General features: G+C 38.5%; 1 protein-coding gene across 2 annotated transcripts; it reads left to right on the forward strand.

Moving 5' to 3' along the window:
* Positions 1-44: 44 nt before the first annotated feature.
* arm (armadillo) lies at positions 45-12623 on the forward strand. Of its 2 annotated transcripts, none has more exons than XM_022831230.2 (7): positions 45-161; positions 2827-3048; positions 4660-5732; positions 5887-6036; positions 6397-7162; positions 7464-7742; positions 8084-9810. In XM_022831230.2, the coding sequence occupies exons 2-7, from the start codon at positions 2961-2963 to the stop codon at positions 8146-8148; spliced, it is 2421 nt and encodes an 806-aa protein (XP_022686965.1). In that variant the 5' UTR covers positions 45-161; positions 2827-2960; the 3' UTR covers positions 8149-9810. The 2 variants fall into 2 exon arrangements, with proteins under 2 accessions (XP_022686965.1, XP_022686964.1); XM_022831229.2 differs by lacking the exon at positions 8084-9810 and adding an exon at positions 10696-12623 and having other exon boundaries at positions 51-161.
* The last annotated feature ends 3358 nt before the right edge of the window (positions 12624-15981 follow it).

The raw sequence follows: 15981 nt of genomic DNA on the forward strand, positions 1-15981 counted from the left end.
CCCGGCCCACGCTGTGACGTCAGCTGTTGTTTATAATTCCTTTGATGTTTGCCGACAGCAGTTCAACGCGAGCACCCAGCAGGAACCGAGTAGTTTGGGGCTCAGCTAAACCCGCAGAATTTCTGCGACCCGAGCGGCTCCGAACATCCTAACGTTGTACTGTAAGTAGAACTAGATGATTTGCATTATTCCATGTGATACAGCTATCGTTGCACCAAAAGCATTCTATGGTAAACTTATGACAATTTAGGCTACTTTCTTTCACACCCCGTAGGCCTAGTAGCTATGCTTTATGAATTGTTATGCAAAAAAGCAACCTGGTTATGAATATCTGTATTTGCTGGGCACCGTATTGAACGAATAACACATGTGTGAGCAGGAATCTTGATACTGCAGAGCGTATGATGTCTGCGGAAACTGAGCGATGTTATGATTCGCAACCTATTCAGTAGTAACTCAAATAGCAAAATAGAGTCTCGACTAATTTAAAGGTGGCTTGTGTTTGGTTGTGGTGTATAAGAATTTATGTCGACCTCTCTTGTCTTGCAATCCCGATAGATAGATAGATTATTGCAAAGGCTTATTACTAATAAGTTATTTTTGTTTAATTTGCCTCCGACGTATGAAGTTGAAGTCTAACCGGCTTTTACTAAAGATATAGTACCTTGAAATGATTTGTTAGTACGACAAAAAGCTATTCGGTAGTTGCCGCTGCAGTAGGGTAAAACTTTTTATCTTTTACGACGATAGACGTCTTGGGAAGCCCATGATTTGATGCTTTGGTTGTGTGTGTATGTGTGCGCGTTTAAGCAACAGGCCTTGTAATGCGTTATTATCTAACTAAGCAAGTAGTGGTGAATTTAGTGACCTGATACTTCTTTCTCAGTTAATATCAGCCACTACAGCTACGGTGGTAACAGCGACCCTAGTTCTCAAGTAACAATAGACGGCAACAGTGGTTCACGGTGTTATAGTCCCGCGGGACAATTAGAATGACTTTTATTGTGCTTCTGCTTCATAGTACCCCGTCTGTGTTGTTAAATCGCTACGCTAGGCACTTGAAAGTTGCAAAACTTCTTCCTTTATGTTTTTGTAGACGAATGTACTCAAATTTATCTATAAATAATTACTAGTTGGCTTATTAGAATTCGTTCATTCTAAAGAAGTACTCAAATGATGCCAATGCACTCGGCAGATGCAGAATTTCGTAGGATTTTTTATAGTTGCTAGTTGCTGCTATGAAAATCTGTCGACACAGCGTCGGCATTTTCAAATTCTAGTAAAAAATTGTCATACAAATTAGGATCCTGAAGCTATCAACAATAATGAAAGGATTTTGATTGGCTAAAGTTTCCTCCGCTTGTATCTAATAGAACTGGTTTTCTATTAATAAAAATGTGCACTGCATTTTTTATTTATGCACGAATTCTGGCTTTTTTAGCCTTTGCTTTAGTGTTCAAAACATTCTTTAATTAAAACTTTATGGTAGCTTCGGTTTAAATCAGTAACTGATAAATTCAGTTGCGTTGGAGTTTGAGATTTTGAATTAAATGACAATTGTGTAGTTTAGTTTCTGTTCTCATACACGTAAACATAAGGTACTAGGACATGCCTTCATGAACTTCTGTGAGAACCTTCTTATAATTTAAACGAAGCACAGCAGCTGTAGCATTCATTGGTGTACTATTTCTTCTGAGCATCATTTCTTTTAGAAGAACTTATATGGGTATCAAGCGAGACGCTAGCGGTCTATATCCTCTAACATTAGTAAGTAGTTATGTGATTTGTACTCAGGCGGCCTTGGATGAAAGAAATCTGACGCATGTCATTTTATTTATACGTTAAATGAGACTTCATACATTTTATTTTTATTTAAGGACGATTGTAGAAATAAACGTTCATTCAAGGAAGTAAAGTCTCTTGCCTTTACAGAATTAGCAAGTTTGTATTTTTGGTATTGTTGGGGATCACGGACAGACAGTCGATATGGATTGAAAAGTATTTCATGTATACCAAAAAGGAGAAGTTGATTCGATCGGGGGTTGTATGAAGAGTCAATAATGGTTGAACTAAGAAGTTTAATTGCGAACGTCGTCAGATAACTCGAGCTTAAAATAGCGTCGGACTAATTTGAACCAACATAAAAACAATGTAAAATAATTTGTTATACTATATATATATATATATATGCTTTGTTATTCATAGGACAAGGATTGCATTAAAAAAATTTAAAACCGCATTAATAGCTGCCAAGCATGCGTCGAACCAGTTCAGAAAAGGAAATTGCTACATATACACAACTAATCTATTTCAATTGTGCATGGTGTTGTACATTGTGAACATATTTCCGTCAAAGATTATCAAAAATGTTCATCTTCTAACCTAATAAAATCTTCTAATCTAATAAAAGTAAACCAAATCGAAATTGAAACATGTTTGAACGCAGTGAACATGAAACAGAACGCAGTGTTGTTTTTTGTACAGTTAAAACGAATGGAGCAATATTAAGCACATAGACTCAGAAATGTATGTCGACAATGTGGCAACGAGTGCTAGCTATTATTAGTAATAATATACCATACATCAGTAATTTTGCATTTGATCATGGTAGGTCATATTGAACCGATTGATCTTTGCACAAACTATTTGCTGCACGTAGGTTTTTATAGCAAGAAGCATCTTCAGCACATCCATTAATTGATTGATTATCCAATAGTGATAGATTGCAACGATTACTATCATTCCTACTGTACCTTTTACAATTGATAGATTGATAGTTTATGTAATTAACGTAGATGATTCTCACTAGAAATTTGTTCATTCCAGATTGGATCTCTTGTCTCTCGTCATATTCGCCCGCTTGCGTGGCTGCGGGTTGTAGTTCGGCCGTGTCCTTCGTCACGTACCGAGTTTATTTTGTGGTGCTTTCCATACAGGTGCCGTATACTTGCAGATCCACAATGAGTTACGCTCAGCTACAGCCGCAGGCTCCACAACCCACAGCCACAGGCAACCAACAACGCCAAGCTCAACAACAGACGATCAACCGTGAGTACACCTATTTTAAAATAATGTACATAGAATAACTGCTTGTATGTGAAATGATAGGAGTCTAACGGTAGAAATCGGTGCATCAAACTAAAAAAAAAACTGCTGAATAAGGACAAACGAACAGTATAGACTAACTGAATAATATGAATCGTTGCTTTTGTCATAAAAACATTTAAAAAAGGACTTTGTTTACTCTATCAAGGGGGCAAAAGAAGGAAAAACTATTCAAGAAATGCTACTGTAACGTACATCATAATCTGGTTTCCTCAACGAGCACAACGATGGAGCATATATATGTATAGGTAGCCAAAAAGATGTTGGAGGTTTGTTTAACCAGATGACTTTAAAGTCGCATATCTCAAGTAATGAGTCGCGCCGGGTCGGCATTGACGTCGTTTGAAAATTGGGATTTGACAGTAGTGACATGCTAAATCGTTGGAATACCTTTGTTGAGATGTAAGAAAAATAAGTAAAATTTCTGTGAAAATTCGCTATATTTTACAATTATACTAGGATAAAGGTACAAATACTGCCTAGACACAAAAATTTGTGGATTAAAATGTGTTACCGAAAGAAACAGCTCAAACGTAGTTCAGTCATTTCCCTCCTGAAAATGTGGATCCAAAAGATATGTCTCGTAGTGATCGAGCCTTTACGAAGGAAAATGATGAAATATTGCGAAGGTTAAGCAAAGCCATGACCTCGCCAAGAATCTATATTTTATAACCAAACAGTTTTAAACCATCTGAAGAAGCCGGTTTGAAGCACGAAGTTTGGATTCCATATTAACTGACGCAAAAGAATGTACCAGATTGTATTACTATTGTCTGCAAAACTTTGTAGAACAACGAAATCGAGCCTTTTCTAAAATGTATGATTGCTGGAAATAAAAGGTGGACTACGAACAACAGCAATATACTAAAAATGTTCCCCGCATTTTGTGGCAATCAGGGCTAAGGCCAAAGGTGATACTATGTGATCGATGAGATCGGAAAGCAGTTGTGCATTACGAAATGCTCTCGCCTGGCAAACTGATTGTTTCAAACCTATAGAATTAACACGATTACAACAAACAATCAAAAAAAAAACAGACAAACTAGTAAACAGAAAAGACATCGTTTTCCACTATGAATATACATTTTAGCTACTTCATAGAGAATTTAGATGGAAATATTAATGCGTCCACCGTGTAGCTCGAATCTTGCGGCATCAGACTACTATCTGTTTTCGTCTTTGAAGAACTTTTAAATAGTGTCAACTTAGTTTCAATGGAGGATGCAAAAATCGGTTGTCACAATTTATCCTTCAAGATCAGAGTTCTACAGTGATAGAATTATGGTGTTACTAAAAAAATGGAAGAGGGTCATCAAATAGAATGGCGCGCATTTAGCTTAAATATTAATGTTTCAAAATATAAAAAAATGTTTGTCTCGAATATTTAATACAGACATGACGAGGAATCAGCTATCGGTAATTAGGTAAAAATCTATAATAGATGAATAGAACAATCCATATTTGTTAATGTTTTGTTTAATGGTGATTTAATTATTGAAACTTTTCCGTCTTCTCTCTCTCTCTCTCTTTCTTTGTTTGGCTCTGTCTGATCAGTCTACGGAGGGAAGGGCAGCGGAGTGGGTTCCGTGGTGCAGTCGGAAGTATCGCGAGAGCAGCAGACGGTAATGTGGCAGCAGAATTCGTACCTGGCTCACGGCAACACTGGTTCGGGAACCGACTCAGGTATCCAGAGTGCAGGGCCTCTTTCAGTGGCTGGTGGTGCAGAAGACGGAATGATCTACGATTGGGGTGACCAGAGCTCGACCGGAGCCATTAGTAGTAATTATGGCGGAGCTCCAAATACGGGAGATCAGACCAACAGTAGCGTCGATGAAGTCGGTGCTCAGCTGAGTCAAACGAGATCACAGCGCGTTCGCGCTGCCATGTTTCCCGAGACCCTCGACGAGGGAATGGATATACCCAGCACCCAATACGATCCAAGCCAGCCAACTGCTGTTCAACGACTATCAGAACCTTCACAAATGCTACGTCATGCCGTAGTCAACTTAATTAATTACCAGGACGATGCTGACCTTGCGACGCGGGCCATTCCAGAGCTAATAAAGCTGCTGAACGACGAGGATCAAGTAGTTGTCGGGCAAGCAGCGGTTATGGTTCACCAGCTTTCGAAGAAGGAGGCTTCTCGGCACGCCATCATGAACTCCCCGCAAATGGTGGCGGCCCTCGTAAAGGCCATGGCTACTTCGAATGACCTGGACACGACGCGCAGCGCTGCCGGCACCCTACAAAACCTCTCGCAACATCGGCAAGGTTTATTGGCCATTTTTAAATCTGGCGGTATTCCCGCGCTCGTCAAACTGCTCTCGTCACCCGTGGAAAGTGTGCTTTTTTACGCTATCACGACCCTCCACAATCTGCTATTACACCAAGATGGCAGTAAAATGGCAGTCCGGCTAGCAGGAGGACTCCAAAAAATGGTATCACTGCTTCAAAGGAACAATGTCAAATTCCTCGCGGTTGTCACGGATTGTCTACAGATCCTCGCTTACGGCAACCAAGAATCGAAGTTGGTCATCCTCGCATCTGGAGGGCCAACGGAGCTCGTCAGGATCTTACGATGTTATACCTACGAGAAACTGCTGTGGACCACTACGCGAGTGCTCAAGGTTTGACTACGCAGTATACATACTCATCTATTTATGCTGTCCGTGCTGCTTCTTATGTCCAATTTTTTATGTTCTCATCCTACATCTATGCGTTATTACATTGATTTGTTTTAGATTAAAGTAAGGTTTTTAATGTATTTCTTGTGTATAACAGGTGCTATCCGTGTGCTGCTCGAACAAACCGGCAATCGTGGAGGCCGGTGGAGTGCAGGCGTTGGCTCAGCATCTGAACCACGGTTCGCAGCGCCTGGTCCTCAACTGTCTCTGGACACTTCGCAATCTTTCTGACGCCGCCATTCGTCAGGTATCGAGGTTTTAAAAGGAAGGGTAATACGATTTAGCCGACCGAGATAGGAGTTATCGAAAGATGTAGGCTATTGGACAGTGGTTTAAAAGGTCTTTAAAAATATAAGTTATTGCTTCCTATGATTAGATCTATCCTTGCGCATGCAGTAAGTATCATATACTTGTGCCGATAACAAGGGACCCTCCGTTCTGGCTCCCTTCGGGTTGAGCCGTATAGTGGGTTATGAGGATGCAAATTATCGATTTATGTGATGTAAGTTACGAAGCTTGACATTTTATAATATTGTTACTGTACCTTGCGTCTGAGTGTTTATGATATGTTTCATACGGCCTTCTTTTATTGTTGATTGATTTTTAGGACAATCTGGAACAACTGCTTCACAACCTGGTCGAGCTACTAGCTTCGCCTGACATGAACGTAGTAACATGCGCTGCTGGTATTCTTTCTAATTTGACATGCAATAACCAGCGTAATAAATCAATTGTATGCCGCGTGCAAGGTTGCGAAGCCCTTGTACGAACGGTCATTCAGGCAGGCGATCGCGAAGAAATCACAGAACCAGCAGTGTGTGCACTGCGCCACTTGACATGCCGTCACCCTGAGGCCGAACTTGCCCAACAAGCAATTCGACGAACGTACGGACTTCAAGTATTTGTCAAGTTACTGCATCCACCTGCACGGTGGCCACTTGTAAAGGCAGTGATCGGACTGATACGTAATCTGGCTTTATGCCCTGATAATAACGCGCCTTTGCGTGAGGATGGGGCAATACAACGTCTTAGCCAGATTTTGCACAAGGCATTCGGCGATATGACCGCGAGTCATGCAAACGGAGGACCGGCGCCCCTCTGCGACGGAGTCAGCATGGAAGAAGTAGTCGAAGGTACTGTGGGGGCTATGCACATCTTTTCCAAGGATCCCAGCAATCGTCCACTTATCCGGTCACTGCATGTAATTCCTGTATTCGTGCAACTCCTCTATTCGGATGTCGAAAACGTGCAACGTGTTGCGGTCAGTGTACTCTCTGAACTGGCAGCAGATCGTGAAGGCGCTGACCAGATAGAAGCTGATGGAGCAACAGGACCGCTCACTGAACTATTGCGTTCCGGAAATGAAGCAGTTGGTGAGCTTAGTTTTTAAATTTTTTCATACTGGTAGTTCGTTAATATTAGGTCAGTTGGCCCTTGCTTTCTGTCCGCAATTTCCATATCCAGTTCTGTCTGAGCATTTTTGCACGTCAATTGGGATTCATTCTGCATATTAATTTCACTTTCCTTCTTTCAGTATGTAGACTACATATAAACTTTTCAAGTAACCAGTAAACCGTATGTATATATCAACGTGCCGGACGTAATTATAGTAACGTGACGTGTAAATATATAGAATATAGCACCTGACAGTGTTTATTGACCTTTCTATTTCAGCGACATATGCAGCAGCAATTTTGTTCCGTATGTCAGATGACAAATCTCAGGACTATAAAAAGAGACTTTCCATGGAACTCACTGCGGGTCTGATGCGGCCAGGTGAGCACGGTACACCTCAGCCACCGCATGTCGATCCTATGGACATGGGATTCGATCCTGACGCGTATAATCCCTCCGGAATGTATCCTGCGCCCCCTCATACCGCTCCAGGAGGACCCAGAAACCCCGGCCAGCAGCAAACCAACAATAACAACAACAATAATTATGCTGCTCAGGGTGAGGCTTTTGTTTTGAGTAATAACCTCTAATTCATTTAATCACGCTTCTGAATTTTAGATCGGACGTTATCGTCTTATAGTCGATTTAGCAAAACAAAACTTCAGAAGTTACAAAGCTGACTAGCTGGATTCAATTAATACGTACTCAAAATGAAATCATTTATTTTTAGTTATGGTTTATGACGGACAGAAGCTAATAGAGCTATATTTAGCAACTAAATACATTTGAATGAGTCAAGCGTTGATCATTCAAAAAGTTTAACAAACAATAAAAATATAATGCAGCGTTTACTTTTCTTCGATAAAAACATTCCTAATAAGACGATACTATTCAAACAGGTTTTAAGTTACTTTCGTATTCTCTCCATCACGAAACAGCTGTAAGCCCTGTGGGGAACGAATAGCAAGTGGAGAACTAAAAAATTCAGTTAAGGAGCACGCCAAATCCGCTGAAGTACCCAGTATAGTGCTGAAGTTGATCCTGGCATATATTTACTCAATACGAATAAGATTAAAAGTAGCTTTGCTTTCAAGACCTGGGGGTCTCCGGGAAGATAATTTACACCGAAGGATGGAGTAATATCTAACTCAATAAAAAGCAGTAAGAAGAATAAAAATTATTCATCTCGTTGCTTCGGCTGCTTAAGTATCGATGGTAGACGAATAACTGAAATGCTAAATGAAAGAGTATGACGAGAGACTAGATATTCATATCGTGTCAACAATATACCAATTATAATATATAAGAATTATTATTCTATTGCCAATATTTAATAGACAATGTAATAATAATAATCATATCTGAAAAAGGCTAAATAACCTGTGGATGAACGACGAGTGTATATGTGAGTATATGTGCGTTACCTCAAGTTTATTTTCCGGTAATATAGCAATCTAATTGAATTCAAGTCATCGATGTCAGGTTTACCGCGCAATCTTATTTTTTCGGGCGTGCCCATTGACTCCACATTCAGAAATATTTATAGATAACATGATTATAATTGTAGAACAAACGTTCTTTAAGTCTATGGGTGAAGGTAACGGCGAGATATACCATATAGAGATAAGATATTATATATATATATAGGCTGGAGACAAATCAAGTCTCTTTCAGTGAAAGTGGATCAGACGTACGCATTATCTGCGTTTCTGGAAAACTAAAAATATGGGTTGAATAAATTGATTACGTAAATGATATAGAAAAATGATGAAAAGGTAAAAGAAATAAGAGATGTCACCATCGTAGTACATTGCACAGGCACCTCACACTCTTGTGCGACATACACACGTTCCCAAAACCAACGGCACCATTAATTTTTTCGCAATGAGAAATACAGATCTTCTTAGAAGAAGTTATCATTTTTACATCGATACAGGTACGATTGTCCAGGTTGTCCAAAATAATAGACAATAAAGAATGGAATGCAAGAAAGAAAGGTTTGACCAAAAATGTAGAAAAAGGCATGCAAGTTACACGTTACCGGGCTAACTCTCAGGGTTATTATAATATAAAGCGAGCATTACAAGGATCAATCGAGCCAACTAAAACTCAATCTCTGTCTATATGGTATTCCCTAGTGTAAGAGATCTTCTACAAACGCAAATAGACACCTCTGTCCGGTACAGTGAGTGAAAAGACGGTGAAGTACATAAAAAAGGGGTAAATATAATTCCTTATTCCAGAGAACAGTACGAATCGCTCGCTAAATAGGAATTAGTAATAACACGATCAAAACAATGAGAAGTGCGAGTAGCACAGTTTATATTGCAAAAGGGGAGGATTAAAGATAGAGTCAAGGGATAACACATACACACACACAATAAGACATGAAAAACGATCTTGGCGAGCGATTAAGCGGCGAAACTAGCAGAGTTAAAACGCGTGGCCAAGATGTGGGAAGCGATTAATAAGTGTCAATTACTTGAGACTAAGAAATGCTGAATTTTACGATAGGTATGTAGCGGATGTCAAAGAAGACGATAATTATTATTATAATAACCACTGACAACGAGGCAGCGTGAGGAAGAAGGAAACAAAAGAACTTTTTTGTATATGTGTGAGTGTGCATACATGTAACCGTGCTACAGTCAACTCACATCTACGAATTCCGGAAAAAGTCCACGAAGGAAAGGAACTGTTTGCTACTGAACGCTTCTCGAATGAAGAAATGCGAATGGCAGGCAGTCCAATGTTCTCGTATTGTACACGCTCGCAATTGCATGACTAACCTAACTGAACACATTAGACAAAAAAAACTAATATTTTTATGAATGTTTGCAATGCTGCGAGGAGCGCTTCTGAGAGGTAAGAAGCTATGAGGGTGTAAAGCTAAAATATTTAGGCACTTAGACAAGATAGTGAGCTTCTAAAATGCGTATCGCTAAAAATCATTAGTAGATTTTGCAAATCGGTTTATCAGTTTAATTGCTTATAAATCAAAAATAAAATTAATAAACCTTACTTGTCAGATACTATTTTATAACAGTTTTTATGAAGTGGTATGTTGGATCCAACTGCCTTGTGCGCTTTTGCATCTGGGTAATTAGAAAAGGATTGTAATTCTTCTGAAATGCTCCTGTATTATCAGTTATTATTAGTACCTCAATAAGCGCGGTATACATTATGAGAACAGCGTCCATTATTGGACAACAAAGAATAATGGCAAAGACATGCAATAGGTTTACGGCGGGAAATGCATAGCTTTTATTTCAGTTGTGATACACATGTCAGTCACGTGATCCTTAGTTATTATGGTGACATATCTTCTTTTGTCCTGCAGACTGTGTAATTCAGTGGGTTGGTACCACAAAACACTTCACGATTTGGTATGAACAGGAGGGGTCTCATCGTGAAAATTGACTTGTGTCAAACTCTCGCATGTAACTAATATACGTAGGTCAGTGTGTTAATTTTTTAATGATGGTTGCTGTTTGTTGCTTTGATTGTACAGGTTATCCAGTCGACACACAAATAGCCATTAACTCTATGCAGACTTTGGACATTTCGAGTTCCCCTGTGGCGACACCGCACGCCGCTCATACTCCATTAAATAACTTCCAAGCGGGACATCATAACGAAGGAATGGATTTAGATCCCAATTACGACCACGCTGCAAATCCATCGCCGATAAATTCAGACTCCCTTAATCCCAACTGGTACACCAGTGATTTATAGAAAGCGAGTCGAGTTCTTCTTTAATTAGAGGCACTAAAAAGCACAAAGGGGTGTCTTGTCACTGCTTGATCTTGTATGTTTTACAGGTATGATTGTTCTATGATTTGCGCTATTTAATGTTTACATAAGTGTACGATGTGTATGTTTTCCGCCTTACGTGTGCTATATTCTATTCAACAGCGTTTGTGCAACGCACATTTATGTATTCTTTTATGACTGGTGCTAAGTGCATTTGCACCGACCGTGCTCCAGAAATTCTGTTATTCCGTTGTGTAATAGGTCTCAAGCGATTAATAAAATATTACATGCACTAGTTGAAGGATTACCTACCAGTTATTTGCACTTCGTCCGGAATCTAGGTCCAAATATTTGCTAAATATAAATTACTGATGGAGTGATAGAACAAAAAAGAAAAATCGTGCGAAAAATAAAAAAAACCATCGAATGGGAAAAGAAGTGCTGGTTGATGATCATTAAGTTAAAACGAATTAAATTACGATTATGGATGAGTGAATGGTGGTGTAACTATCCATCAGTGCGTGATTGCAATACCACAGCTTGGAAAGGTGAGAAATGGAGGGATATTATTATTATTCTGAATTACTTTAACTACAAGGCGCACACTGGGCCCGTCCGCGATAGTGGACGCTTGAGCTGCAGGCACCTTTTGCTGGAGAGTGGTCAACATCAGTTGCAACGATAATGTAATCAAGTGATGACTTTTGATGACTCCATCAAGAAATGTCTAATTATGGTATCATGTTCAAATGATATCACATTGTTCACACTCATGGTATTTTTTGCAATTTTGTTTATTTGCACAGACTTCGTATACACAGCTATAGTATTATGTTCAGCATTTCATCAACATTGCTTCAAGTAAAGATGAAGGAAAGAACGAACGTTATATACTATAAAAACGCATATAATTAACGACAAACTGAACTTCACACTCACCGTTATTGTGCTTTTCCTCTGAATTGTTATGTATTTTCTTCAGCAGGTTACAGGTCCACGTTCGGTATCTTGGTTATCAACATGGTTTAAGCTGTTTTCATGAAATCAGTTCAGAGATGTAAAAGTACATCCAAATATATAAAATGTATACTCGAAAAAAATTTATTGTCGTAATACAATTTGGCCAAGGACTCTGCTGTACCTAGGCTGCTTATTTCTTCCATTATCATTATACATTGTAACGACAAGCGGCGTCCAATGGCCCGGTGATTTCAATGTTGTATTTTTACATACGAATTTCGTCTCTCCGCCTATTTCACTATTTCTACGGCGGATTGTTTTTATTGCATTTAAGCTGTTTCGCAAAATGGTACATTTGTGGCGGTACTTTGAAAATAAAAGATACACTGCAATTCAAATATGGCAAATCTACATATTGGAAAAACTATGCAATACGAGAACTGTGTGCGGGTAAGATAACGATAAAAGCTACGAACAGGTTAGCAAACAGTGTCTTCTCCTGTGTAGTTTACTGCGAATCGCACGAAGTAGATGCTACCGCCGTCTCGTAAATTGTATGTGTATCAATTGTCGATAGCCGCCAACCGGCCACTTACAGACGGTAACCAGCAAATCTGCTATGAAAATATAAAGTTTTAGCTGCACACGACTGTATGCATACATTATACACAACAGCAAAAAAATGCGCATACAAATAAATATGTTATTAAACATTTTATCCCAAAACTTAATGGCCGTATTGATTTGTAACCATACTTTTTATACGTATTGATTCATTGATAACTTATCACTAACAGAAAAACTTTTTACTCTAGAAGAAATACTCTTTTATAGGACTTTATCTTACTATTATCTGAGTAAATTTATTCGAAACCAGTGATAATAGTTACTGTCTTTTGTAAGAAGGCTTCATAGTATTTTCTTAAAGATGTCTACGTTGTCTTTCCTTCCCTTAATCGAGTACGCTATCTCAGCTATCACGTATTTTTAATATAAAAGCAAAAAACATTTGAAACAGTCTGTCTTTAACGTAAAACTTTTTGCTACAATAACCTCGTTTCCGAGCTTGCCTGTCGTAAGGCATGGTCTAGGATAAAGTTTGTGTGTATGTATGTACATATACCCGTTAATCTAAAAATCACCCAAAAAATAAATCCACAGCTTAACCGGTTTTGCCTGCATATGATTATGTTCGTATACAAAACCTATAAAGACTTTCAAACAGCTCACTATATTACAGTTCGATCTTCATAATATTATATGAATAAAGAATTATAATTGGACTGACGTGATGCAATATGAGATTCCATTAAACAAAGGGTCTGACCAGTAGATTGATTCATTTAGCCTATAAATTACACCTGTTAGCTATGCGTAGGTAGTTTGTTAGTGGTATTCTTGTCTGCGTAACATACAATAAAACATTGATGGACATCAATTGTACAATAATAAACTGGAAAACAAGAAGCTCTTCGGCTTATTGAATACATCGCTGGACCGTGACGCAAATAGTCACCGTGAGACATTTTCTGAGAGCACTCTCCCCCTTAGAGCTAGCAGTAGAGTTATTAGATGAACTGAATCGATATTATAAACCAAGCCTGCTAATGCCATAATCAAGTACCCTTTTATTGATCCAAACGGGAGACGTTATGAACACTTCTTTAAATAATTGTAACATTCTTCATTTGGCGTTTTTTTTTTGTAAATTCAAGGGTAACGTTTTTACAAGCACATGCAGCTAGACGTGGTCAAGCATATGAAAACTATTACCGAGATTGTTATACTATTTTATATTGTTTTTTAGATTTTCGAGGTATATTTACATATAATTGCAGAAGTACATCTAAGAAACCCTACTTGCTTGAGTGTATAAGTTCGGTATGAAGATTCACGAATTACAAAAATTATCTTTGACAATTACAAAAAAAAACAAATATGAACTTATTTCTGTAATCGACAACAGTATGTAACTCTATTTTTACAATTGTAAAAAAAACTTACTAAGGGTACGGATACGGTTAAATAAATGGAATCAAACGCTTCAGAATTGTAAGGCACATCTGGAAGAAAGTTCTGCTTCTAGAGCATTAATAAGCGCATGACTATATTATAATATTGATGATCCGACCGAAACCATTACATACTAAATTGAAGTAGCATAAGAGGTTTTTAACCTTAGTTATAACCCAACTAAATTTCACCCAAACCTCTTGAGCCGGCTACTAGGATGTGTACTGGGGCGGTGTCTGAATCGACTATAAAGTTTAATTCCATGCACGAAGCATCGTATTTGTTTAGAAAAGCTACAATTGCTTTTGAACATATTAGGTTAATCTAACGTGAGCCCGACTATAATAATGTGACGCTAATTGATAATTTTTTATAAGGAAGTACTGCCCTCGAACTTTTTGTTAGTTCGAAGATGAATTATTCTGTTCTTAAGCGTGACTGTTTGTCGTAATATTGCAGAGTCTAGCATAGGCAGACCTTATCTAAATATTGTGGGAGCATACGATATCACCTAGCGATGTTGCACGGATTGCTCAGCTCCTACGAGACCTGAAACATAACCGCGAATCTACTGGTTTTCTAAAGATTAAAGCTGTTAAGACCTTTCTACAGACAGTTCGCAACTGTACCGATCTTTATATGCAGTTATAACTGGACACCCAAGTAAAATCTATTCTTGTTCCAGGAAAAACTGTCACATAAAAAAAAAGTAGGAACGTCTTGCTATGTAACAACTACGGCGGGCTGATACACGTGAGATGCTGGAAAACAACAGGAATTTAAGTAGTCAGCGATTAAAAAAGATTATAGAGCTTTCAGTCGTCGCTATTTTCTGGCGAACAACGGTACTGTACAGTGAAGTGACAGGCGTATCGTATTTGTTCATGTACATATGTAGGTTGTATAAAACTTGAAGTTGGTAGTACTCATTACATCATTTTCTCAACAAATATAAGATCGAAGAACCTGTCACTAGAGCTCGGGGTAGATCTAGGTATGAAATCTTTCACCATTTTCCTAAGATTGATCGTTTACGCGCAGTGAGCCCGATTCTGTTCATTTCACCCCTTTTTTAAAACCTAAATTTAATTTTTTTTGTGTTTAGTGTATCATTATGGAGGTCAATGTCCGTAATATCTTTCGATACAGTTATATGCAGTAGAGGAAAAGAAAATCCAAATATTTTTTTCGAGTTTTTATTCGGTATTTTACATTCGGTGGTGTAGTGAGATCAGATGAACTTTGTTACAACTCTGTACTACCGAACCCTTAGCGTATATAAATAAGCACTAGCCCTACATGCCGCCTTTTCAATGGAAAATAAATTCCAGTAACCAAACTATTTTTGTGATTTTCTCATGCAATATTCATGACAACGTAACTTTTATAAATATGTGCGTTTCTAAGCGTTGATGCCTGGCTCGTTCACGGTATGTGTGCGTCAAAATCGGGGTACATCAAAATTCGATTCCGTAGTTACGGTGACTAAAGATGTAATAAGATATTCAAGCTTTATATGAAAAACTGCGTTATTATTGATTCGGACGGCTGACCTTCAGCGTGAAGCAAACGGGTCAATTTCATGCGAACCATAGATTCATATATTTCTATATTTAGCGAGTAAGTATGTTGTCTCTGCACCCTCATGTAAATTCTGAAAGGTGTTTATGGTATGTTTGTGATATTTTACAAGTAAAATGGTAGGTAGGCCTGGTCTACCCTCGGCCTGGAGTAGTCATAGCGTTTTTCAGCGCTTTAAAATTTTCTGGAATATGGGTACATATGAGATGCGCGCATTCAGTGGTAGGTAGCGGTTTGGGAATTATTAATTTCTCTCTCTTTGCATTTTTTGTGAGTAGGCTTTGCTACCTCTGCATTGTTGCGTATCCATATGATAGTTATTTCTTAAGCACTGCATAATGCGAGATATTTGAGCTTCAGTTACAAGACTAATAGTCTACTTTTTTGCAGGATGTACAGACTTGTTAGAATTTGCTAAAATTATTCCCAAATGGGTGGCTTTGAGCGGAAATAGCTCTCAGTTCCTCAGTAAAATCTCATTTCGTTCTTG

This window comes from Varroa jacobsoni, unplaced genomic scaffold (genome assembly GCF_002532875.2).
Source record: "Varroa jacobsoni isolate VJ856 unplaced genomic scaffold, vjacob_1.0 scaffold_319, whole genome shotgun sequence".
Taxonomy (NCBI): domain Eukaryota; kingdom Metazoa; phylum Arthropoda; class Arachnida; order Mesostigmata; family Varroidae; genus Varroa; species Varroa jacobsoni.